Source organism: Aethalodelphis obliquidens, unplaced genomic scaffold, assembly GCF_003676395.1.
Source record: "Aethalodelphis obliquidens isolate GAN/ISIS:26980383/991018 unplaced genomic scaffold, ASM367639v1 scaffold35, whole genome shotgun sequence".
In the NCBI taxonomy this organism is placed as follows: Eukaryota; Metazoa; Chordata; class Mammalia; order Artiodactyla; family Delphinidae; genus Aethalodelphis; species Aethalodelphis obliquidens.
Window position 1 is genome coordinate 14760927 of NW_020837979.1, and position 26426 is coordinate 14787352.

The 26426-nt window shown below is 40.1% G+C and overlaps 1 protein-coding gene across 1 annotated transcript in view; it reads right to left on the reverse strand.

Moving 5' to 3' along the window:
• The window catches only part of DNAH6 (dynein axonemal heavy chain 6), a 292860-nt gene that overhangs the window by 98906 nt on the left and 167528 nt on the right, over window positions 1–26426 (reverse strand). The window contains exons 42-51 of the mRNA XM_027129214.1: window positions 23545–23716; window positions 22635–22781; window positions 21957–22030; window positions 18881–19035; window positions 11402–11633; window positions 7355–7507; window positions 5904–6044; window positions 3195–3437; window positions 1495–1662; window positions 810–1045 (exon numbers count right to left, since the gene is read on the reverse strand). Of these exons, the coding sequence (XP_026985015.1) occupies window positions 810–1045; window positions 1495–1662; window positions 3195–3437; window positions 5904–6044; window positions 7355–7507; window positions 11402–11633; window positions 18881–19035; window positions 21957–22030; window positions 22635–22781; window positions 23545–23716 (1721 nt within the window). The remainder of the gene's footprint in view (window positions 1–809; window positions 1046–1494; window positions 1663–3194; window positions 3438–5903; window positions 6045–7354; window positions 7508–11401; window positions 11634–18880; window positions 19036–21956; window positions 22031–22634; window positions 22782–23544; window positions 23717–26426) is intronic.

Consider the following 26426-nt stretch of genomic DNA (forward strand, 5'->3'; position numbering starts at 1 on the left):
CACTACAATCACCTTCGAACTGGTTTTGTCTCTCAGTCAAACTCACTCTTTGTGAACTTTGGCCAGGTTGGTCTTTCTCACGTGAAAATCTGATTATGTCAACAATGTTCAATGGTTCTCAGTCCCCTGTGGCCAGGGCTCTCCATCTGTGCTCTGAAGAGGCCCCAGATCCCACCGAGGTGCTGGCCAGAGGGTTAGCAGGGAGGCCTAGCGGGGGAGTGCTCTGGGCCCCCTACCTTCACTTTGATCAATTTTCCTTGGAAAGGTTTCTTATAACACAATTTTTATTGAAGAAAAGTTTATATTACTAAAGAAAGTTTGAAAACTGCATATCTTCTAGGTGAAACCTGAACTGCTTAGCACAGCATACAAGACCGTTCATGATTCAATCACTGCCCTCCTGCCCAGCACCACCCAATCCATGAGCATCAAAGATCCCTGAGCTCTCTCCATGGTCTACTCTCCACCTGAGCTTTGTCTCTCAAAAAACCTGCTCACACCTCTGCAGGGGGACTTAGGCACTCTTTTCTTGGCACTCCTAATACTATGCAACTCTCACGTCTTGAAATTATTTTTCATGCCTCTCTCCCTACTAGACTGTAAGTGCCTTGTACAGAAGAACTTATATTTTCCATCATCTAGTGCAAAATAGATGTTCAAGAAAATGCTTGTGGAATCAATTTGTTGAATGACAGACCGAACTGATGAGAGGGTGGAGAATAGAATGAAAATATGTAAATGAAAATGGAGAAAGGGAGCAAAGAAATTCCACCAGGTATTTTGGTAATGGGTGATTGTGAGGTACTCACTTGGCATTCAAGAGAATAGAGATGGCTTCCATCACAGTCATGACCATATCTGGGGGCTTTGTGAAAACTCTGATTTCAGATATATCCGCTTTATCTAAGGAATCCAGTGCTTTGTTAGCAGCCTCGAGTGCAGGGAGAGCTTCTTCAAGATCTCTTTGAGCATCGTCAGCTATGGCTTGGGTTTCTTCGGCTTTCACTTTTGCTATCGCTTCATCTTCTTGCACAACGCTTCGGACCTAACCATTGAAACACGACTGCTTAAGTGGTCTCAGTATTTGAATTTCAATGTTTCAAAGCAAAGCCAATCATAGTGGGTCACATTTGCCCCTTTGGATTAGACCAATGATGAAAGAAGTTTGTCTCTACTGCATTTTATGCTCTCCTTTGTCCGTCTCATGCCATGTTGATAATAATGGAGACAAAGTTATTAGAACAGACAGTTCCTTCTTAGGAGAAGATTCGCTGCTTTATATTTGCAGCTGGTACTATTCTCACAACTCTCTCTGTCCCACTCGTTGGGTTCACTCATTCTCAGGGAGAGAGCCAGGCTTAAAAGCATGGCTAAACTGACCTATCACTTAATTATTTTCATAACATATTTAAAAATCCAATCATGTGTCATTGTATATAAGGGATCGGTTGGTGGTCAAAGCCTTCTCACCCACTGTCGGGTGATGCTGCATACCTGATCAGCATTTTCTTGATCCACTGCCAGTTTGTCCATCAGGGCTTCAACATCTTGTGACTTTGTTAAAAGGACAGGTTCTAAAGCTGAAAGATCTAACTTCATTTCATCTACTAGTACATTTGTTTCTAATAGTTTGGTGAGACCATTCTTTACCCGTTCACGTGCCTAGATGACAAGGAAAATATCTATTATGATGAGCATTATAAGTTTACTGGCATCTCTCACTCATGTACTAGAATTTCACATCTGCAGAATTGGTGAATCAGTTTGTAATAGTTAACACTGTGAATGTACAGAAAGCTTCAGGTAACAGAACTCTAGGAAATGGCCCTGATATTCACCACAGTGGGTTTGGATCCATGCCCCCTGGCCACAGGAGTAGGACGTCACTGAAGGCCCACACTGTATTATTTTTATTCCCTGTGGTAGCTTGGTAGCATGTTGAATGAATGAGGGACGAGTTCAAATAGAAACTCCTGGAGGTCACAGCTCTGGGAGCTTGTTTCCTCAGGGTGGATCAGCAGGGCTGAGACCCCCTGGAGATAGTGTCCTGGGTACTTAGCCCTAGTTGCTGATCTAAACCTTACTCCCCGGTGGTAGGAAATTCTTGACTAGGATCAAAAGAGTGGTATCTGGTAAAGGAGGCACCTCGGAATAACAGTTTTTTGAGGGTGAGACAGAAAACGTGGTTCAAATTGTCATGTTTCAAAAATATGTGTCACGTTATTTTACTAGGCATACATTTACCAGGTAAAAATCCTCTGAAAGACATTTAAAATATCTAAATGGTAAATGCTTCCATTTTTACTATTTAAAATGTTGAAAATTTTAGGTCATGTTAATAGCCTGATGATGACAGTAGCCACTATTTTCTGAGCACCTCATCTGTGTTAGGTCATATTCCAAAGCACTTCACAAATCATATCTTATTTAAATTCTACAACAATCCAAGAGGTAGATACATATTTTTTTAAAACTTTATTTTCTACTAAGATTGGAACAGTTACAAAACATACTCAAGGTTGTACAGGAAGAAAGAGGTAGAGCAGAGGTGCTACCTGGTCTGCCTGACACCGAAGTCCTTGCTCTTAATGGGAACCACTGACACGTGAGACCACCAAACCCCCATCTCTATTATTTAACAAAAAGTTCTCCTTCTTACTAAACACTGCAGAGGTGACTAGTTCTCTGCTTCACTTTAATTCTGTTGCAATGTCCATATCATGCTCCTGAGTCAAGGACCCTTATGTAATGATAGAAGACAAAATCTAAATATCAGGGCTTCCCTGGTGGCGCAGTGGTTGAGAGTCCGCCTGCCGATGCAGGGGACACGGGTTCGTGCCCCGGTCCGGGAAGATCCCACATGCCGCGGAGCGGCTAGGCCTGTGAGCCATGGCTGCTGAGCCTGCACGTCCGGAGCCTGTGCTCCGTGATGGGAGAGACCACAACAGTGAGAGGCCCGCGTACGACAAAAAAAAAAAAGAAAAAAAATCTAAATATCAAAGAAGGGGAAGGCCTTTGGACTGACAGCATGAGACACTTTTTGGTCATATTGTAGGTTTTCAAGGGCATGTATGGGATGGAGAGAGGTCCAGTAGGCAAGATGGAATATAGATCTTCCACTCATTCTGGCAAAAGTTTTGAGTCCAAGCAAAAAAAGAAGTTTTTTTTTTTTAAGTTAATAATAGTAAACTTACTGAAACCAACTTCTTCTTTTTTTCACTCAGCATAGACAAGTAGAGATTGATGAGTTCCAAGTAGGAGGTGGGCGTTGTGTAGTACCGTCTCCGGAGCTCTGTGTAATAGCGTTCCGCCATACTGGAGACACTCAAGTGGACATTCACACACATGAGGGAGAGCTTTTCTTTCAGTTCTTCATTTACAGCATCAACATTTGAGAAAAACGTCTTTGATACAGAAAGAAGTGCTTCTTTGGGCCACTGTAAATAAAGATATGATTTGGAAAGTCTGTTGCTTATTTCCATAATACACAGTTTAACTATGAAGAAAAATGCATTTCTCTGAAAGTCTTTTTCGCCTTGTCCCGCCTTTTAGCTTGTTAACTCCTACTTGTGTCCATGATGTTTCATGAATTGAATGGCTGTGCTCATTTGAGGGAGGTCCTGGGTCTGCATTTGCTGACCCCAGCACAGTGTCTGGTACACAGAAGTTGTTCAAAAACTATTTGATTGACTGAATAAACGTGGGTGTTTTTAGCATAATTGTATGAATAAAATCACATCCATTATGAGGACCTCATGTCCTCTCTCCGTTTATTATACAGTTTGAGTGCCAGGTTCACGGTTATAATCACTGTCCTGTTCACCTCAACTCCTTTGCTCCTCTCTTGTCTCTCTGCTCAGTCAAGTGCAACTCTCTGTTACCCCACACCTGCAACTGTGCAGGTAGCACGGCTGGAGAAAACCCCCCACAGCTGTGCTGACTGGCCTCGCTGTCAATTCATGGCAACTAGCTCAAGCGGGTTCTTAGCTCAGCCCAGAAATGCTTCTACATCGTCTCATCTGTCACTCCTGTATCCTCCTGAGTATTTCGCACCCTATGTTACTTCCTCAGACTGCTAACACTTCCTCTTTCCTCTTCATTCTCAGTTCATGACCTTGCTCCCCACATCACTAAAAAAAAAATAGAAGCAATGCAAACAGAACTTCAATGAATTTTCACCTCCACGTCTTCCCCTCTACTTGCATCTGTGGGCTTACACTCTGGGGTGAGCTGTGCGTGCTCCCTACCCATGTCAGCTCCTTCACTGGTGAAGCCATCACATCCCTTCTTGCCTATTCAGCGACACTGGTCCAACAATGCCTAACTCTGCTGCACCATCAATATAATTCTCTTTTCTGAATCATTTCCATCAGCACACGTGTGTTGTTTGTGTTTTCCACTTGAAAAAATACTTCTCTCTTGACCTCACATATCCCTCTAGCTATTACCCATCTCATAGTGTTCCTTTGTGGCAAAACTCCTTGAAAGAGTTGTCTCCGATTCCCCTCCTTTCTTCTCTCTTGAACCTTCTACCCCATCACTCCACCGGAACAGCTCTTGTCAAGATCAATGGTAACTCTACACTGGTAAATTTAATAGTCTTCTCTTCTTTATAAATTCCATTCTGCCTTTGTTCAATGATTGTCGTTATCATCCCTTGCACATGAGTAAATCCCTAGTGGGCTTTGAAGCTAATGTAAGTACCCTTGAGGAGTTATTGGACAATGTGTTACCACTTTAAAATCAAGCAAGTTCAGACATATACCCGGAAAAGACAAAAACTCTAATACAAAAAGACACATGCACCCCTATGTTCATAGCAACACTATTTACCATAGCCAAGACATGGAAGAGAGACCTAAATGTCCATCGAAAGATGAATGCATAAAGAAGATGTAATGGGGCTTCCCTGGTTGTGCAGTGGTTAAGAGTCCACCTGCCAATGCAGGGGACACGGGTTCGTGCCCTGGTATGGGAAGATCCCACATGTTGTGGAGTGGTTGGGCCGGTAAGCCATGGCTGCTGAGCCTGTGTGTCCGGAGCCTGTGCTCTGCAATGGGAGAGGCCGCAGCAGTGAGAGGCCCGCGAACCGAAAAAAAAAAAAAAAATGATGTAATGGGTATAGATATAGATATAGATACAGATATAGATAGATATAGTGGAGTACTACTCAGCCATAAAAAAGAATGAAATAATGCCATATGCAGCAATGTGGATGGATCTAGAGATTATCATACTAAGTGAAGTCAGACAGAGAAAGACAAATATCATATGATATCACTTATATGTGGAGTCTAAAAAATGATACAAATGAACTTATTTACAAACAGAAATAGACTCACAGACATAGAAAACAAACTTATGGTTATCAAAGGGGAAAGGTAGGGGGAGGGATAAATTGGAAATTTGGGAGTAACAGATACACACTATTATATATAAAATAGATAAGCAACAAGTTCCTACTGTATAGCACTGGGAACTGTATTCGATATCTTTTAATAACCTACAATGGAAAATAATCTGAAACATATATATATACACACATATATATACAATTGAATATATATGTAACTGAATCACTTTGCTGTACACCTGAAACATTATAAATCAATTATATTTCATTAAAAAAATAAAATCGGGTCTTCCCTGGTGGCGCAGTGGTTGAGAGTCCGCCTGCCGATGCAGGGGACGCGAGTTCGTGCCGCGGTCTGGGAAGATCCCACATGCCGCGGAGCGGCTGGGCCCGTGAGCCATGGCCGCTGAGCCTGCGCGTCCGGAGCCTGTGCTCCGCAACGGGAGAGGTCACAGCAGTGAGAGGTCCGCATACCGCAAAAAAAAAAAAAAAAAAAAAAAAAATCAAGCGAGTCCTACTTCTCAAAGAGATATCCTGTGATGTCACCGACCTGGACAAACCAATCAATGGTGCAGCAGTTCACAAGGGATGGAAACATCCGGCATCGGGACCGAAAGGCCTCCCCAACGGGGCTCATGCAGAGAACAATGTGCAGCTTCTGACGGACTCTGCTGATAAAGTATTGAAACACCTGACAAAAAGAAAGAAATTTTCAATCTAGAATAAGGCTGAACCAACTATGAAAATAAGTGTTGGCTAATGCATCTGACTCTACCAATATCAAATTAAAAAAATGTTAGCATAGTGGATGTATGAATTGTTTTAACATCCCATTCCAACCCCTTTTTCTCATGCAGACTGGAAAGATTAAATGACGTTTTGCAGACGCTGTTGCAACTTGGGTTTGGCATGTGACGTAGGTCCTCTTCATCAGTGGATTTAAGGAGACCCCTTGAATAAAGTGGAGAGAGGTAGTCACACAAGGCTTTGCCTTGGGGTAGGAGACCATTGGGAGAAAGAGACAGGGTACAGGGCAACTATTTTTGCAGGTACAGAGCCTGGCAGAAATGGCATGGACCTGGGGTCACCATCTCTGGATGTGGCTCCTTACTTCAGCTGCTCCCAACGTGGTGGGGGACACATGACTTTGGAGCTGGCAGCTGAAGCAGTAGCACACTGATTGGTTAGAGGTCTCCTGGATCAGCAGAACGGTTGTGGCAGAGGCAGCAGTGTCCTTGACTGTTGACTTCTACAGTGTCATTTCATAATCGTTCCAAGGAATTCAGCCTGGAATCCCTTTCTTTAGCCTTCCCAATGGTTGTGTCCCTCGAATAAAGCCATTTCTGCTTACATTGGCTGTCTGTGCCTATAAGTCCTGACCTAGCAGGGGAGGGAATTCTCATGAAAGGACACGGAAGAGAGGATATGAGAAAGACTGGCCCAAAAAGTTAGATAAGGTGCAGAAAGAAGAGAAAGGCCTGGGCTAGACAAATAGCTGCTTACAGAGTGTAGCACGGTGTTGGAGAAATGGATCTGGACAGCAGCTGTGTTGTGTGTGTGTGTGTCTGTGTGTGTGTGTGTGTGTGTGTGTGTGTTAGAGAGAGAGAGAGAGAGAGAGAGGTTGACAGAGAGGGAGAATGCATTTCATAATCTTGCCAATAGGAACGGCAGTCAAAAGTACTGAACTCCTTAAGCAGGGCACTGGGTGTGTGTGAAATAAATTTGTGTTTAAGAAGGATAAGAGAAGCTTTCCAGTTTGGACAGATCTATGATCTCCATGGGGTAGTAGGGTTTGTTTTCTGCTTTCCATAACAGTTTCTGGAAACCTGATGAACCAATGCTTTAAATGTAGGAAATAAAATACATAGGATTACAAAGGAAACAAATGATATTGAAAAAATTCTATCCATGGACTGCTTAAGGGGATTTGTGGACCACTGGAAAAAGGCTAAGACAACTTTTTGTTTTCCAAAACCTTCTTACCATTCTGACATGTCCTACCTCATCTCTATTCCCCTCAGAAATTCCTGCTTCTTTCACTCTTGGTCTGGTGGCTGCTAAAACCTGCTCCAGTTCATCCTTTTCAAATAAATTTGGCACTTCACCTGAGTTCAGGATGTTATTTATATCTTCTAGAAACTCTTCTACTACAATCTGTAGAAGAAAGCAGAGTGGTCATTATACCTTATTCAACCATTTTACATTTACTGCCTGTATATTACAAAGCAAATATATGATCTAAAATTCACACTGAGTTAATTTTATCTTTAAGAGAAGATGACCCTGGGGGAGTGGCCAAGATGTTAAAGTAGGATGACCCTGAGCTTACCTCCTCCCACGGCACACCAAAATTACAACTATTTACAGAGCAACTATCAATGAGAGTGACCTACTTAACGCATAGAAATATAAACAGAGAATTAGGCAAAATGAGGCAACAGAGGAATATGTTCCAAATGAAGGAACAAGATAAAACCTCAGAAGAAGAACTAAGCAAAGTGGAGATAAGTAATCTACCTGATAAAGAGTTCAAGGTAATGACTGTAAAGATCCTCGTGAACTAGAGGGAAGACTGGATGAACACAGTAAGAAGTCTAACAAAGAGAAGATATAAAGAAGAACCAAACAGAGCTTGTTTTAAAAATTTCTATGAAAATACAAAAGATCCTGAATAGCCAAACTCATCTTGAGAAAGAGGAACAAAGCTGAAGGTATCATGCTCCCTGAGGTCAAACTATACTAGAAAGCTACAGTATTCAAATAGTATGGTATTGGAACAAAAACAGACTCATAGATCAATGGAACAGAATAGAGAGCCCAGAAATAAAACACACACTTCTATGGGCAATTAATCTACACAAAGGAGGTAAGAATATACAATGGGGAAAAGACAGTCTCTTCAATAAATGGTGCTGGGAAAACTAGACAGCTACATCCATAAGGAATTGGACTACATTCTCATACCGTATACAATATATACTTTCTGTCCATTTCTCTTTCTCTTCTTCTGAAATTCCCACAATGTGGATATTGTTTGTTTTGATTGTGTCCCATCAGTCCCATAGGTTTTCTTCACTCTTTTTCTTTCTTTTTATGCTTCTGACTGGATAATTTTAAATGTCCTGTCTTCTAGGTCACTGATTCTTTCTTCCACATGGTTGAATCCTTTTGAAGCTCTCTATTGAATTCCTCAGTTCAGTCATTGTATTTTTCAGCTCTAAGATTTCTGTTTGGTTTTTTAAAAAAATTGTTTCTATTTCTCTGTTGAACTTCTCATTTGTTTATGCATTGTTTTCCTAATTTCATTTAGTTGTCCATCTGTGTGTTTTTGTAGTTCACTAAATTTTTTAAGAGGATTAATTTAAATCTTTGTCTGACAATTCACAGACCTTCCCTTCTTTAGGGTCAGTTATTGGGGCTTTATTAGTTTCCTTTGGTGCTATCATGTTTACCTGATTGTTTATGATCCTTGATTCCTTACATTGTCATCTGCACATTTGAGTAAGTGATCTTCTCTTCCAGACTTTACTGGTTCACTTTGGCAGAGATTGTTCTTCACCAGTCAGCTCAGTTTGGGTTTCTGGACATATCAACTGGTAATATCTTTGAGCAGGTGGGACTTGCTATCAATGTCTATTTTAGGGTAGGGATAATGCCTGAACTCTGAGGTCATGGGTGATGCAACTGGCTGAGAACAGTTGGACAGGACTTCTGACTTGGTTTTAAATGAGCAAGGCTATAGGATGAGCTCTGTGATTGCCTGGGTTCTCTTATCAGGTTTCCTAGACTGTTGGGGCTGGGTACTATACTTAGCGGTAGGTGGGGCTATGAATTAGCTTCCCTGCCCTGGCAGAGTGGGAGAATGGGTTCCAAGTCCAAAAAGGCTTTTTGTGGTCTGGTGGGGTGGGGCGTGGCAGGGAGGTACACTCACCATTGGGCACTGTTATGAATTAGCTCCCTTGCTGAGGTGGAGAAGGAGAGCTGGTTCCAAACATCTTCCTAGGTGTTTCTGGTCAAGCTTTCTGCTTGGAGGGGCTGGGAACTAAGCAGTAGATGGGACTGTGAATTAGCTGCCTTGCCTGGGAGGAGCAGGAAACTGGCTTCAAGTCTGGAAAGGCTCTTTGTTTGTGGTCTGGACTCAAGCTGATCTTCACCCCAAGTTCCATGGCTGGGCAGTGTCACTCCACTGGCTTTGCCCTGTGGGCCATCTACTCTGTCTGCCATACTCTCCTCTTGAGCGTTGCTGGGCTACACAGCTTTCCAGGTGTTCTGGCCAGCCTTTCTGGCTGGGTGGAGCCAGGAGCTACACTCAGCAGTGAGCAGGGTATGACTGGGTGGGTGGGGGGACCGGACCAGGCTCCAGGGCTGGCAAGGCTCTTCATTTGAGGACCTCGAATCAGGCAGACCTGCACCCAGCTGAGTTCCCTGATCAGACTGGCTCTGCAGATGAGCAAAGCTGCTGGCTTGGACCACTCTTGGGCGCTTGGGTAAGAACTTGTTTTGTCATGATCTGAGTGCTGGTTGTTACATCCTTACGCCTTCTCCGTCACGATCAGATTCCCAGAGGTCAAGCGCTGCAGATTCCTCCACCATCCCTGTGATGTGAGACTGGAGTGAAACTCCCAAGATGCTACCCAGAACACTGCGGGAGCTGGATGTCCACCCTGGGCTCTTTCTTCCCACTGGAGAGACCCCAGGCTCAGAAGAGACCTCTTGATGTGGTGCTGTGCTGGCCTGGGAGGAGGGCAACGTGGTCAGTGTGTCGCTGCTCCTCTTACCCTTCTAACGTGGACTTTCTGGGTCTCTGTGGTGCAGGGGTGTGCTTCAGCCTCACCCTCCAGGTTCTAGGATTTTCTCCGTGTCTCGTCCGTGAATAATTGTTAGGTGTTCCTGTGAGGGGGAGCAGACTGACCTATGTCACCATCTTGGCGATGTCACTTGCTGTCACTTTGTTCTTGCACTATTTTCCTGGTGTCACGAAATTGTGTATGTGTTCTCTTGTAGCTCTCTGAGCATCTTTAGAACAATTATTCCAAATTCTTTGTGGGGCAATTTGTGGATCTCCATTTCTTGGGGCCGGTTATTGGAGGTTTACTGTGGAGTCACGGTTCCCTGATTCTTCACGATCCCTGTAGACTTACATAGATGTCTGCCCATCTATGAAGCAGTCACCTCTTCCAGACTTTTTGGGCTGACTTCGGTAAGGGAGACTTTCAGCAGTGGGTGGGGGCACGCTGGGGCACTAGACGCCAGGTCTAGTGGGGCAGGGCACTGAATACGGGGGCATGCGGTGTGGGGAGGTTATGTGACTTCGGCTCAGGCCACAGTGGCCACACACTCAGCTGCGGGTCTTTTCTCATATGTAAAAAATATTTACATACTCAGATATAAGGTCACTGCTTGTCACAGATGTTAAAAACAATTTTCCCACCTTATTCGTACTTAGTCATTTTATAGTCTTTTCAAAATTAAAATGAATTTTAAAGTATTTATGCACCAGATTTATCACTTTTTAATTCCTTGGCTGATTTCTATAAACGTTTATTTTCCCTAACATTAAAAGTGTAATCACTGTAGACAATCCTCTATTATGGAATAAATTCAGGATCAGTTAAATTTGTTGTAGACATAATCTTATTTTAATTTTAAATTTAATCTAACCAAAACACATCCATTATTTTTTCCTTTTCTTGAGTAAAGCATGTTTCCCTAATTGATTTCACTTAGGGAATTACTTTCTTATATTTATTTCTACAGGAATAGTTTATTACCTCTGTTTTCTATGCCCTTTCCCTCCAAGAAAAGTTAAGTCCTTTCTCGCCCTCTTAACCTCTGATCACATTTACTTACTTAGAATTTAAAGGGGGAAGCAATAGTTGGTAAAAGAAGTAAAAGTGTATCGTAAAAGTCTTTCATAAGGCCCAAGAACTCTGTTATTAGAGGGAATGATTCCCTGAACTACAACCTAAAAACTATTTGAAGCTCACACACGTGATTGTAACACTTGTCCTTTTCCTGTTCTTGCTCTTTGGCTATTTAGATACGTACCTGGGTGTCCGTGAAGAGGAAAACCATATTCTTGTCTTCTACACCAGCCAGTTTGTACAGCTTCCTCAGGTCTTCATGAAAACAGTCATAATTATACCCCCGGCTCAATTCAATCTGCAAACATCTGTAACCACATATGTGAGCTGCAAGTCTTGTAAGAGACTGCTTTCCTGTGCCTCCCACTCCAACCAGCAGGGCGTTGCCTCTTTCCTGACGAATCATGCGGGCGATCCTGCAGGAGACAAAGCAGACAAAGGTTTATTTCAAGTGTACAGACAAGGCTTCTGCTCAGAGGGCCTGCCCCAGTGTGGAAGGCTGGTGGCCTCTGGAGGGTCATCCCCCAGCCAAAGGCCACAGGGAAGAGCAGGGTATGTCTGAGGTTCGTGGTTGGGAGAAAAGCACCACTGGTTTCCTTATATCCATCTCTCCCCCATTTCCTATAGGCTGTTGGCCTTGGTCACGCAAATACAGTAAGGTAAAGTCTCCTCTCCCTTCTTCAAAGCGTGAAGGATTTTGTTAAGGAGCCTGGTTGCTCTAGGCCACTACTTATATTAACCATTATATGGGCAAGCAGGTCTCTATTTCTAAGGATGAGCAAGAGAAAAATCGCTGAATGTAGGAGAGGAGACTGCAGCTCAGAAAACATCAACAGGAATAATCTGAAATGGATTTACTATATCAACAAAATTTTAGAAAATTTCTGATTCATGTTAACAATAAGAATTTATAAAAAATTGCAATCATGATACTAGAGTGAGCACTCAGAAAGGGGAAAAAAATCCAAGTGTAGGAAAAATTGATTGTTGATGGAAAGTCTGACTACCAAATTGCAGACCTCAGTGGAAGATGGGTCTCACGAATAGGATACTGTGGAAAATTGAATAGGTGAAGTAGATGGCAAACACAAGGAAGTTAGCCAAACCTCAGAGAAAAAAAGATAATGATATTAAAAATGACAAGAGAGAAAATGGAAGGTAAACAGGAGAAACAAATTGAATCCCAGAGGCCACACAATAGGAATTGTAGGAGAAATAAGAGGGGAGAGAGCTGAAATAATAGAAGAAACCCCTAGAGCTGAGCCCCTAGATCTGAGGAAGTCACTCAGTGTCAGGAAAGAAAGTCAAAGAAGACAAGCAAAACACTAAACGTTTTCTAGGAGATCTATAAATATAAAATAAACTATGTGTGTGTGTGTAGGTGAATGTATGCCTGCATGCATATGTGAATCAAAGTATGAAAGAGAAATCTATATTTTAGACATAATTGAAAATTTGTGAGCATCTGAAAAATAGATATAATAGATTACTCCCAAAGGGACAAATAATTTTAGGCTGGCCTCAGGCATCTCTTTTACAAGATGACATTTCACAATGGTTAAGAGGGAAAGCTATCAAGTTATTTCTCAGAGAGTAAACCACCTGCAAATCCTTCCTAAAAGAGTCCTTGAAGGTATATAGAGAAGTATGAATAAAATTCAGAAACTCAAGAAAAAGGGGGAAGGGATGTCAGTATAAAAGTGAGCAGTTTGTATGAGAGTCAAGTTCATATACTGTTGTTAAGATAAAAAGGTAATGGTAGGGCTTCCCTGGTGGCGCAGTGGTTAAGAATCTGCCTGCCAATGCAGGGGACACGGGTTTGAGACCTGGTCTGGGAAGATCCCACATGCTGCAGAGCAATGAAGCCTGTGCGCCACAGCTACTGACCCTGCACTCTGGAGCCCGCGAGCCACAACTACTGAGCCCGTGTGCCACAACTACTGAAGCCCGCGTGCCTGGAGCCCGTGCTCGGCAGTGGGAGAGGCCACCGCAGTGAGACGCCTGCACACCGCAACAAAGAGTGGCTCCACTCACCACAACTAGAGAAAGCCCGCCTGAAGCAACGAAGACCCAATGCAGCCAAAAATAAATAAATTTATGTATAAAAAAAGGTAATGGTAATGTCAATAAACTCACCTTAAAAAGAAGATGCAAATGTAAAAAAATTCTTTTTAAAAAATTATCACCTAAAATCTCAGATTGGGTCATCAGAAACTAAGAAATCATGGGAGAAATGTAAAAGCAGGTTTAATTTCTCTCTCTCAATCTCTCTCTTTTTTGTTTTTAATAGGAAGGTATCTGTCATCTACTCTTTTTAATTCATGATGCTGATAATTGGAAAAAACAAAGTTCAAATATTTGAAAAGGATAATGGTTTTATTACTTTTTTAATTAAGAAAGAAAAACATGATCATTGTAACTGATGGGAAAAAAAACACTGCTAACACTTTACCACTTGTAAGCTCTATCATGAGGGCCTGGATGCTGTCCTGCTCTCTATGGGAGCAGTGTGTAGCACACGGTAGGTGCTTCATAAATAAATTTATGTCTGTTGACTTGTATGTGTGTGTTTACAAAAATGGAATTAATCTCTACACCACATTTTGTTTTGTGACTGTTTTGCTAAATAATGCTTTATGGACATTCTCATGCTAGTGAATACAGCAATAGATATATCATAGTTTATTTAATCGGTTCCCTACTGATGGATATTTAGTTCTTTTCATGGTTTTGTTATCATATTGACAATATTAAAAAACAAACCTTAATGCAAGCTGCAAATAGAATCCTTTCAGATCACGAGAGAGAGAGAAAATCCATGAAACAAAAAAGAGGTTGCATTAAAATAAGTTAGAAAATAAGTTAGGATGGCATAAATGTGGTTGTTAAAGCCATGCTTTAAAATAATATTTAATTATATAGGCTTGTGGAGGTAAATGAAATGTGTTAAAGGCATAATGTCTAACTCTATGTGCCATAATTGAATTTTGTAAAAAAATTATATATGCTTATAAATATATTTGAAAGCACAATTCAATTTTAAGTGACTGTCTCTAGGTGAGGAGGTGGAATTATGAACAATGTTTTTGTAAATTTTCCGCAATAAGTGTATTCAGTATAAAATCAGAAAAAGTAATCACTATTTTTTCTTAAAGAAAACAAAGTAGATCTATTTCTTCCTTGTAGGAAATATAAAGATATCTTCCTTATGCAGTAGTTCTATCATTAAAAAGATCTTGGTAATAGGCATTTTTATAAGTAAAATTACATTTATGAAAAAAGGAAATAAACATGTGATTTCTCATTCTAACTACCTCTGAAATTCAGTACACTATCACCAAATCACTTATATTGAAGTAATCAACTTCTAAAGACCTTAAAAACTGTGAATTAGACGACAGTGGTTAAATAGTTCTTATGCGCCATCAGCTTTGGTGGCAGGGCATAGGAGCTGTGTAGTGTGAGCTTAGAATGGGGAGCCTACAAGGACTGATTTGAAAATGCTCCTCTGGGACAAAGCACAGACTCCTAGGTCATTATTCAGTATCTTCTGAAATAGTATTAAACTTTCAGATTGGTCTTCTACAGCTTCACACTCTCTCCTGCCCTTACGGTGAGTGTGCTGTTTCACTGCCCAGAAAGCCTTGATAACACTGCTTTGTCTAGAACAGGAGTGAGCAAAAGATGGCCTATGGGCCAAAACTTAACCCAAAGATTGGTTTTTCAAAAAAATTAAAAAAAAATTTTTATGGCCTATGAGCTAAGAGTGGTGTTTAGATTTTTAAATGGTTGACAAAAAAATCAAAAGAGTAATATTTTATGATATGTGACACTATCACATGACATTCCAACATGAGTGTCCATAAATGAAGTTTTATTTGAGCACAGCTGTGCTCATTTAGTCACTGAGTGGCGGTGGTTGCTTTTGTGTTACAATGGCAGAGTTGAGTAGTTGTGACAGGGTCTGTGGCAGAGCCTAAAATATTTACCATCTGGCCCTTTACGAAAGAAGGTTGTAGCTCCTTTCCCTAGGACCTGCCAACTAAAAACTCGCTTGCCACCTGGTTCTACAAGAATGAAGTCACTAACCACTGCAGTCTCTGACCTTCAGCACACCCTGAAAGGAGTTCAGGGTGGAGATCAGGAATGAGGAACTCTGTGCTCTGGGAAAAACTGGCAGAACAGATCTTCAGATATCTATTTTCAGGAGATTTTATGAGCTCAATTTCTTGCATCTTCTCATATCTAGAAAAGCACTAAAATCGTTAATGGAGACATCTGTTCCTTGTGACTAGCAGCAACCTTCTGCCAAAGTGTGTGCTTGACTGCACGTACCCCCTTCACCAAAATCATCTCCCCTCTACCTCTCTGGAGCAGCTCCTCATAGCTATCTGAGAGGCTGTTTTCTGGGCTATAGTCCTCATTTTCCCCAAATAAAACTTAACTCATAACCCTTACATTGGGCATTTTTTTCATTTTTTTCATTTGACAGATCCTTTGCTAACTCCTCCCCTAAAACAACTAAGACCCACAGGTACTATTGCCACTGCTATATCTCTATCACAATGCACATCTAACAGACGACACTTTAGATCATTTGCTTATACCTCCTCAGCTACCTCTGAGAGTATAAAATTGAGGGCTGAATGGATATGTAATAATGTTTTGTTATTTCTTCCCATAATGCACAAGGGCTCTATAGTGGATGAAAATATTGAATATCATAAATATCTTGCACTTTATATGTTACTCTTCCCTTGTTTCATTTACATTATAGTAATTTGTTTTTTCCATCTGAGATTATTTGAAACAAATGACTTGTCCTTCCTGCTTCCCAGTGTTATCTTTTCTGTCAACTTACATATCAATGGATAAAAAACTCCCTCCATTGAGAATCCTCCAAAGTTACGTTTTCTCTGCTGTAGTAGGCAAGAGATGGCTCTCCTAATTAGTAACTTTATTTTAACAGAGAGATCCATTTGACCATCCTTGCAGTATGGTGACAACTTTGGGGGTATGTAATAGGTAAACAGCTTGGTGCAAACTGCTCTTCGAAAGCACAGGCTCTGAAGTAAATTTTAATTTTTTCTGAGTTGGGAAGGCTTTTATTCAGTTATCCTATGCAACAAAAACAAAACAAGAACCTAGAATGTTAACAAATGGAAATGTAGTATCAGCTATATTGCTGAATATTTAGTGATTTTCCCAAAACTCTTGTTCATAATGGAAGTCCTTTCCAATTGCTAATCAGCAGTAGGTGTTTGAGAGCTCTTACTTACGACAAGTAGAAATTCCTCTCTAGAAAAAAAGAGAACACGTCTACATAGTTACTTACATGGTGGTCCTTTTTGCAGGAAAACTAAATCTCCCCCATTTTACAAATGGTTTTTAATTTCCTTCTGTAATATTTTAAGCAAACCTTGAGTAGCCTGGTGATTCCCTTTCACAAAAGTAAGAGAGATTATAAATATAATTAAGCCGACTTTGCCTATCATCTGGTCTATTCTTCAGGAAGTTTCTCAGACCAGAGTTCTGCCATTCTTTTCTCTTCTTTTTTCTTTCAGGCTTAGGGCTTGCTTGAGCTATGGGAATAAAACTTGTTAGGAGTTAGTGTGTGGGTATATTGGCAGGGGGACAGATGGGAAGCAAGTGGTATCCTGACAACCCAATGACAAACTATTTTGTGTTACAACACTTGAGCTGTGATGAACATAAATCCTTGAATTAGAGTTAATTAAATAACAGAAGTATAGGAAGGGCAAAAGACTTGGTTTTCTTATGGTTATGGAAAAAAAATCCTGGAGATCTGTCAGTCTTAACAAGGTCCAACACTAAAATATAGTTGACAAGAGAAACAAACAAAGCAATTAAAATCTTGCCATGGTAGTAGACCATGGGAAATCCTGTCCTCACACACATTTTGCACTGCTTATTCCACAGAATACTATATCAAATCTGGGTATCACATTTTAAGTGAAACATTGAAAAGTTATAAAGGGCTCAGTATGTTGAAAACTGGAAATAACTGCTAATAGGCAATAGTGAAACATCTGGGATAATTATACCTGGAGAAGGTAAAGCTAAGAAGAACTTGGTCATGATTTTCAAATATTTGGAGGGCTGTTAGGAAAAAGAGTGGATCCATTTTCGGTGGAGGCATCTACAGTGAAGTTAGAATCAAAGCATTGGATATGATCCCCAGCCTGCCACTCACCAGCTAGAGGGCTTCAGACAATTCACTTAATCTCTCTGTGGCACACGGTATTGTCCAAAAATGCCTGCAATAGTGTTTCTGGTCCTACTTGCTCTTTGACCCTATGAAGTGATAAAGTCTCTGATCCTGTCTTGTGAACCTGGGTAGCCCTGTATGATGCTTCTAATGACAGAGTATGGTAGAAGTGATGCTGAGTGACTTCCAAGGCTATGTTGTGAAAGGCCATTTGCCTTCTGCCTGGCTCTCTCTTGGGGCACAAGCCTTGGAGCCCTGAATCACTGTGTAAGAAGCCCCTGCACTCTGATGCTGCCTTGCTGGAGAGACAGTGGAGTCCACAGGGAGGCAGAGATGGGCCAGGTGTTCTAGGTGCTGTCTGACTGCAACTGCATGAGAGACCCCAGGAGAGAATGGCTGGGAGCCATGAGAAATAATGAAAAAATAAAGCTACTAAGTATTACAGTGGATTATTATGTAGCAACAGACCACTGGAACATTCTCTGAGCCTTATATTTAGAAAGATCATGATATTGAGCCATACAGAGCTGTTATCAGAGTTAAATGAGATACTCCATATCATGGTTTATATTCACACTCAGTGCCATTATTATTATTATTACCACTCCAAAGGATGGAATGAATATCAGAAGTCAGAGGGAGTAGACTTTGACTTACTCTTGAAGGGTCATTTCAACACTTAAAACATTTTTTTATTGAAGTATAGTTGATTTACAATGCTGTACTAATTTCTTCTGTACAGTAAAGTGACTCAGTTATACATACATACATACATATATATATATATATATATATATATATTCTTTTCCATTATGGTTTGTAACAGGTTATTGAATATAGCTCCTTGTGCTATACAGTAGTACCTTATCATTTCAACACTTTTAACACATATTTACAATTTAAGAATTGTTCAACAGGACATGAGCCACTTTAAAAAGTTGTATATGCCCCAAGGACTACAGACGTTCAGGCTGGATACCTAGGTGTTGGGGATGACCCTTAAAGGATACTTGCAGTGGGTATGAGTCAGACTCAAAAGCAGTTAGAATGTATGATCCTTGCATTCAACTTGTTTTGCTATCAACAAAGCAAAACCCCCTATTTCTTTAGTCATGCATGTTAATCAGCCTGGTTATACTGCACGTATCTGTAAACAACTTTAGGTCTTTTTTTTGGAATGAGATAGGACATTTTAGAAAACCAAAACTATCTATTAATATTTAGCAAAGATAATGACCTCTGAGATTCCATAAAATGTTCATGTCATATATATTTTAAATATATCAAAAATACCTTTTAAGTTACAGCAAGATTTGCTAATAGACCTTTGTCCACCTAGCAATCTATTTAAAGAGTGTTTTACAACTTAATCCTTACCTTTTAATATAAATGAAATTAGATCAATGCATTATTAGGCACGTTATGGCACTATACCTTGAAACATGCTCTATAGCATCCTGGAAGAACACCAGCTTTACTTCTTTGGGATTTGTAAGGTTATAATCATCAAGATAGTCCTGTAGAACATTTGCGATTTTCTCCATATCAGGCATGTCATCATAAATCCGGTCAGTCTTATCTGCTCCAAACTAGATGATTTATTGGAGAAGAACCAAGTTGGATCAATTCTGATATATAAATGTATATAATATATATAACCTTAGGAGGGAACATTATTTTATCTATATTTTTATTTAATCATTTGCTTATATATGCTAGCAGGGCTTTAAAACCAAGGAAATCAGTTTAAAGAAACTCAGACGTTCATGGCTAACTGAAAAATTCATTTAATTCAACCTCTTCAAGTGGTACATTGGAATTTCAATGATCTTCGCAATAAAACTCACACAGAAGCTCAGAAATGATTTGAAATTTTTTCTCACTTTGACTTACTCTGGTTTCATACTTTTGCTCTTAAGCTGTTGACATCAGAAAAGCAAAATTGTTGAAAATTATGTATGGCAGATTGTGTTACAAAAAGTCATGCCAGAACTATACATAGTTTTTACACAGCAGTCATTTAATTAAATAAATCATTGAGCATGATATTTGGTGTAAACTATAGGCAACTGAGTGTCCGTTTGGACCTATTGATAATTTCTTGTCTTTGCCGTAGCAACTGCCCTAGGGACATTTTCTTTTGGAACCGTTGACTAAAATACATATAGGCAATGGAAGAAGAGTCCAACTACTCTTTTTGCTTTGCTTCATTTCCCCATTTGATAATAATATCGTTAGAAACACACAGGAAATATAATCACCACCTGAAAATAAACTTCGGATTTTGATTTTAAGAATACATTTAAATAGACATATTTCGCAGCAAGATCTTTTTTTGACCCACCTCCTAGAATATTGAAATAAAAACAAAAATAAATAAATGGGACCTAATTAGACTTAAAAGGTTTTGCACAGCAAGGGAAACCATAAACAAGACCAAAAGACAACCCTCAGAATGGGAGAAAATATTTGCAAACAAAGCAACTGACAAAGGATTAACCTCCCAAATATACAAGCAGCTCATGCAGCACAATAACAAAAAAACAAACAACCCAATCCAAAAATGGGCAGAAGACCTAAATAGACATTTCTTCAAAGAAGACATACAGATGGCCAACAAACACATGAAAACACATGAAAAGCTGCTCAACCTCACTCATTATTAGAGAAAGGCAAATCAAAACTACAATGAGGTATCACCTCACACCAGTTAGAATGGGCATCATCAGAAAATCTACAAACAATAAATGCCAGAGGGGGTGTGGAGAAAAGGGAACCCTCTTGCACTGTTGCTGGGAATGTAAATTGATACAGCCACTATGGAGAACAGTATGGAGGTTCCTTAAAAAACTAAAAATAGAATTACCATATGATCCAGCAATCCCACTACTGGGCATATACCCTGAGAAAACCGTAATTAAACAAGAGTCATGTACCACAATTTTCATTGCAGCACTATTTACAATAGCCAGGACATGGAAGCAACCTAGATGTCCATTTACAGATGAATGGATAAAAAAGATGTGGTACATATATGCAATGGAGTATTACTCAGCTATTAAAAGGAACAAAATTGGGTCATTTGTAGAGATGTGGATGGACCTAGAGACTGTCATACAGAGTGAAGTAAGTCAGAAAGAAAAACAAATATCATATATTAATGCATATATGTGGGATCTAGAAAAATGGTATAGAAGATCTTATTTGCAAAGCAGAAATAGAGACACAGACATAGAGAACAAATGTATGGATACTAAGAGGGAAAAGGGGGGCAGGTGGGGGGAATTGGGAGATTGGGATTGACACATATACACTATTGATACTATGTATAAAATAGACAACTAATGAGAACGTACTGTATAGCACAGGGAACTTTACTTAATGCACTGTGGTGACCTAAATGGGAAGGAAATCCAAAAAAGAGGGAATATATGTATATATATAGCTGATTCATTTTGCTTTACAGTAAAAACTAACACAACATTGTAAAGCAACTATACTCCAATAAAAATTAATTAAAAAATAGATATATTTCATACAAATAAATTGTTTAGTATTTTTTTTAGTTGTCAGGGGTTATCAGGGTGGTGAGGTATTGCATATGTGTATGATATAAAGATGAGTCCATTCATTTGTTTAAACAGCATTGATTGAGAGCCTGCTATATACTTAGCTCTGTGCAGGAAACTAGGGATTTAGGGTGAACAAAACCAACATGGCCCTTGCCCTCTCAGGGACAGTAGGAATGTTGTACCCAAACAAGAGTCAACTTGGTAAAACAAGACAGCTATCTGTCAACATAGGTAGGGTGGTTAGACGGAAGTCTTCTAACATAGAATAATGTTACTCATCTAGAATAAGTCTATTCTAGGTAGGTCTAGAGGGTAAAATTAGGGCCTATGTGTAGATGTTGTTGGGGGGACAGACTTAAGGAACTTAGTACAAGGAAAACTTTGGTACTAATTAGAGCTACCCTGAAATGAAGAAGGCAGAACTGCTAACTAATTAGCTTCCCATAACTGGAAACCTCTGAGCAGAGGCTGAAGAACTACACAGGATTCTAGGAAAGGAATTGGAGTCCTGAGTTAAGAGACTAAATCTCTTTGCTTCCTTCCAAATCGAATACCTGATGGGTTTCGGATTCAAACTATTATTAAAATGAATGTAACTAGATCAGAAGTCAGCAATCTTTTTCTCTCAAGGGACATATAGTAAATATTTTAGACTTTGCAGGTCGTATAGCCTGTGTTGCCACTACTCCACTCTGCCTAGTCATTAGAAAGCAGTCATATACATAGTACAGGCAAATGGGCCGTGGCTGAGTCCCTATAGAACTTCATTTACAAAAATGGGCGGTGGGTGGATTTGGACTATGGACCATAGCTTGCTGACCCCTGGTCTAGATCTCTAATCTTCACATGTGCAAAGCTCTTATAGAATATGAACTTGAAGTAGAAAATAGTAAATGTTTTATAGCCTTCAAATGTAGTCGTCAATACAACATACTTACCTTAACGAAATCTCCAAATATGATGGGCTTAGTCAAAAAATATTCCAGGCCTATTGCAATTCCAAAATGTTTGTCTATTCAAAAAACAAAATCAATTCTTAGTATAACAATAAGCTTGAATGCAGGATATTAATAATAAGATACACAGAATAATAACCCCTGTTACTTTATTTAGAAGCCTAATTGGTACACATGAAACTGAGGGAAAGCCATGTTAATGCCATACCACTTTAGTCTGGTTGATAATCCCCCAGATTTAAGATTAAGAATATTTACTATTAGTAAACATTTTATTAAATAACAGATATTGAATACATATTAATAAATAAGAAATACTTTAGAAATATCCTGGTTTCTTATCCAACAAAATGCTATTTTTTTCCTACTTTCCCTCCTCTACTTAAAATGCTATACTGAATTAAGAATATTAACCCTTCCTGAATTTCAATGAAATGATTTTCATAATATTTCATATATTGTTATATATTTGGGTCATATATAAATATATGAAGAAAAAACCTTTTACTCATGAATGCTTACAATTCATTTTGCTCATTTTAGAAACCAAATTGTGTCTCCCTGGTAGTCTAATGGCTAAGATTAGAAACCAAATTGTTTTTCTACTAAAAAACAAAAAAACCTAGCTAAATAAAGATTGATATAAAGATTGATATTTACTGGCCATTTCTGTCAAAATAGCATGGAAATAGTGCTTATCTTCATTATTAATCAAACGGTCATGGAAGACTCTTTGACATTCATGGCAAAAAAGTCTAAATATCTGTATCTCTTCTCTTATTGTTCCTGGATCACATTGAAGGATACCTGTTTTTTAAGAAAAGGAGAAAAGAAGAAAAATTCTACAATTGTGGAATATCTAGTAGTTTAATTAAGGAGGAAATCCTTAAGTCCAACTTTATCCCCACACTACCAGAAATGGATGGTTCCCCAGTGGATATACACATATAATAATGGTGAGCTCATTTTTTGAAAGCAAAACTGGGGACACATTAGCGGTGAAAATGGGGAGGGTAGCAGAAGGGGGATATGGGGCCTAAAGAGAATTATTTTTTAAGTTGTGAGGTATTATATAGCAGGGTCTTATGCTGTTAACGAATGATCTGATAGAAGAGGAAGCATTGACAATGCAGAAGAGAAGGGGGAATTATAAGAGCAAAATCCTTGAGTCGGCAGGAGGGGATGCGATTCAATACTGGGGTGGGGGGGAACTATTGGCACATGTTAGGGGCAGGGACAGCTGAACCACTGCAGTGGGAGGGAAGGCAGATGCAGGATGTCTGGGAGATCTGGAAGAGGAGGCCCTTCTGGTTTGATTGCTTCTATTTTTTTTCAGTGAAAAAGAAGACAGGCCACCAGCTGGGAGTGAGAAATGGGAGGGGTGGTTTGAGGAAAGCTGTGAAGTAGCCAGTCTGGGGTGGGGGTGGAGGGTGACTTGAACAGGGACATTGTAATGGGATTTCCAGGCAAGTCTCAGACACCCATGTACACACACTTCTACTGAGAGATCTGGGGGTGAATGGAAATGGAAGGAGGGTGCAGGGCAGAGAATGAAGGTTCCATACACTACCTTGCACACATTTGGATAAATCCCTCAAGTTAAAGACATAATGAGACTTGGCTGGTGTAGGCAGAAGATCCACACTCATCCTGTTATAGATCTCAACTGAGGCTTCCACAATTTTGGATGCAGTTTGCTTTACAGCTGGTGGGAAGTCATTTAGGAAGCCACTTAAGATGGCCTAGAATCAGAAATGTAATATGAGAGGGTTAGATTTATTTTTTAACCAAAATTTATCTTTCATATACTCCAGATCTGATGATACTTTTTCTAATAATAAGTAGAAAACCAAATTACAGTGCAAGGACATGTGGATGTTAAAACTCTTCTTTTCTAGATGTGGCACATGTATACAATGGTATATTACTCAGCCATAAAAAGGAATGAAATTGAGTTATTTGTAGAGATGTGGACGGACCTAGAGAGTGTCATACAGAGTGAAGTAAGTCAGAAAGAGAAAAGCAATTATCGTATAATAACGCATATGTGTGGAATCTAGGAAAATGGTATAGATGATCTTATTTGCAAAGCAGAAAAAGAGACATAGACGTAGAGAACAAATGTATGGATACCAAGGGAGAAAGGGTGGGGGGAGGGAGGAATTGGGAGACTAGGATTGACACATATACATTATTGATACTATGTATAAAATAGACAACTGATGGGAACATACTGTATCGCACAGGGAACTCTACCTGATGCACTGTGGTGACCTGGATGGGAAGGAAGTCCAAAAGGGAGGGGATATCTGTATGTGTATGGCAGATTCACTTTGTTGTGCAGTGGAGGCTAACACAACATTGTAAAGCAACCATATTCCAATAAAAATTAATTAAAGGAAAAACTCTTCTGGGGGAGAGATAAACTAGGTGTTTGGGATTACCAGATACAAACTACTATATATAAAATAGATAAACAACAAGGTCCTAGTGGTTAGCACAGGGAACTATATTCAATATCCTGTAATAAACCGTAATGGAAAAGAATATGAAAAAGACTATATATATACATATAACCGAATCACTTTGCTGTACACCTGAAACTAACACAACATTGTAAATCAACTACATTTCAATGAAAGAAACTCAAAACACAAAAAACAAAAACACCCTCTTCTTTCCATTTCAGAATATGTTCTCCAGAATGGACTCACTTCTGTCCTCTGTGATTGTCTGGTGCTGCCTGAGCAGCATTCACAGCTGACCAGTGGACTTACCGTGAACCCACTCTCAAGTAATTAGACCTCATCTGGCTGTGGGTCCAGAGGGTCTTCATGGAGTGCTCACACTTATCTGGAAATGAGCTGAAGTCCTCTCTCTGATTCTTATGGGTGAATGACCAACAAATCTGTAGACTTTCACCTTCATGTATATTGAAAGTTCGACTTACTGATACCTGTGAACTCCCCACCCTTCCGCTTCCCTAGCTCAGTGTATGGCCCCACCCTCCACTCAGATCAGGAACTTGGAAGTCTCTTTTCTCTTCTTTTTTAAAAATTTATTTATTTTTGGCTGCATTGGGTCTTCGTTGCTGCGCGCGGGCTTTTCTCTGGTTGCGGCGAGTGGGGTCTACTCTTCGTTGCGGTGCGCGGGCTTCTCATTGCGGTGGCTTCTCTTGTTGTGGAGCACGGGCTCTAGGTGCGTGGGCTTCAGTAGTTGTGGCTTGCAGGCTCTAGAGCACAGGTTCAGTAGTTGTGGCACATGGGCTTAGTTGCTCCGCAGCATGTGGTATCTTCCTGGACCAGGCCTCGAACCAGTGTCCCCTGCATTGGCAGGCGGATTCTTAACCACTGTGTCACCAGGGAAGTCCTAGAAGTCTCTTTTGAAACCTGCCCTTCTTTGTCCGCCACAGTCGCTCTTGAATACATTTCTTGAATCTGCCTGCTTCCTTCTGTTCCCCTTGACGACACCCCATTCCAGCCCTCACTCCTTTTCATCTGGGCTTCCTCACTCCCTCCTTACTCATTGGCCTCTCCATTCCCACTCATCAACCTTCTGTTACCTTTAATCAGGGAAATAAGGCCCTGCACCCCCAACAGTGCATGCTCTGCCCCTGCCCAGCCTCTTCTCCTTACCCTCTCTCCCCACGAGATGCTGTGTCAGCCTCCCTGGCCTTACTACCCATGCTCTCTTCTCCCCCAGGACCCATTCCCACAGGGCTCTCTGCTTCACAGGGACTTTCTCATCCTTCATGTTGGATATTACATGTCCTTCAGAGAGGCCTTCCCTGACTACCCAATCTAAGATAAGTCCTCCCATCAGTCTCGCTTATGGCTCTCTGATCTTCTCATATATCACTTGCCACAAGCTGAGAGTACGTATTTATTAGCCTTCTAGCCCCAGTTGCTAGGGAAACTCATATTACATTTTTAAATAGATAAACTCCCATCACCATTAGCCTTGGAATTACTTATGGGAGAAGGCGCCAGAGTGCATATCAAATGCTTGCAAGTCAGCCCCTGTGACTTTAGATTTGGGGCTCATATATGACATAGTTTGAAATAAATCAAAGTATTTGTTTTCAATGAGCCTTCTGTTGAACATTATTTGTAAAAGCAGTTTGTGAGGACTATCTTTTTGAGGTACTGTCCTGCCGAGCCCCCAGCATGAATTTAACATTCTCCTTTTTGGACCTCATGTTGAGTAGGACCATCTTAATATGACAAAAATAAAAATCCCAGTCTGTTTATTCTCCATCACACAAATACTAACACAGTTTACATCCATATCTATCTAATATATAGTATAGTTACATATATATAAATACTGTCATATATATACAAAACAACAAATTTACTTTAACTTATTGATTTTGCTTTTTTCAATTCTTGGTAATCCCCAAGTTCTTTCTCCTCCATACGATAAGGACAGGAAAGGTGGGCTGTGAACTCT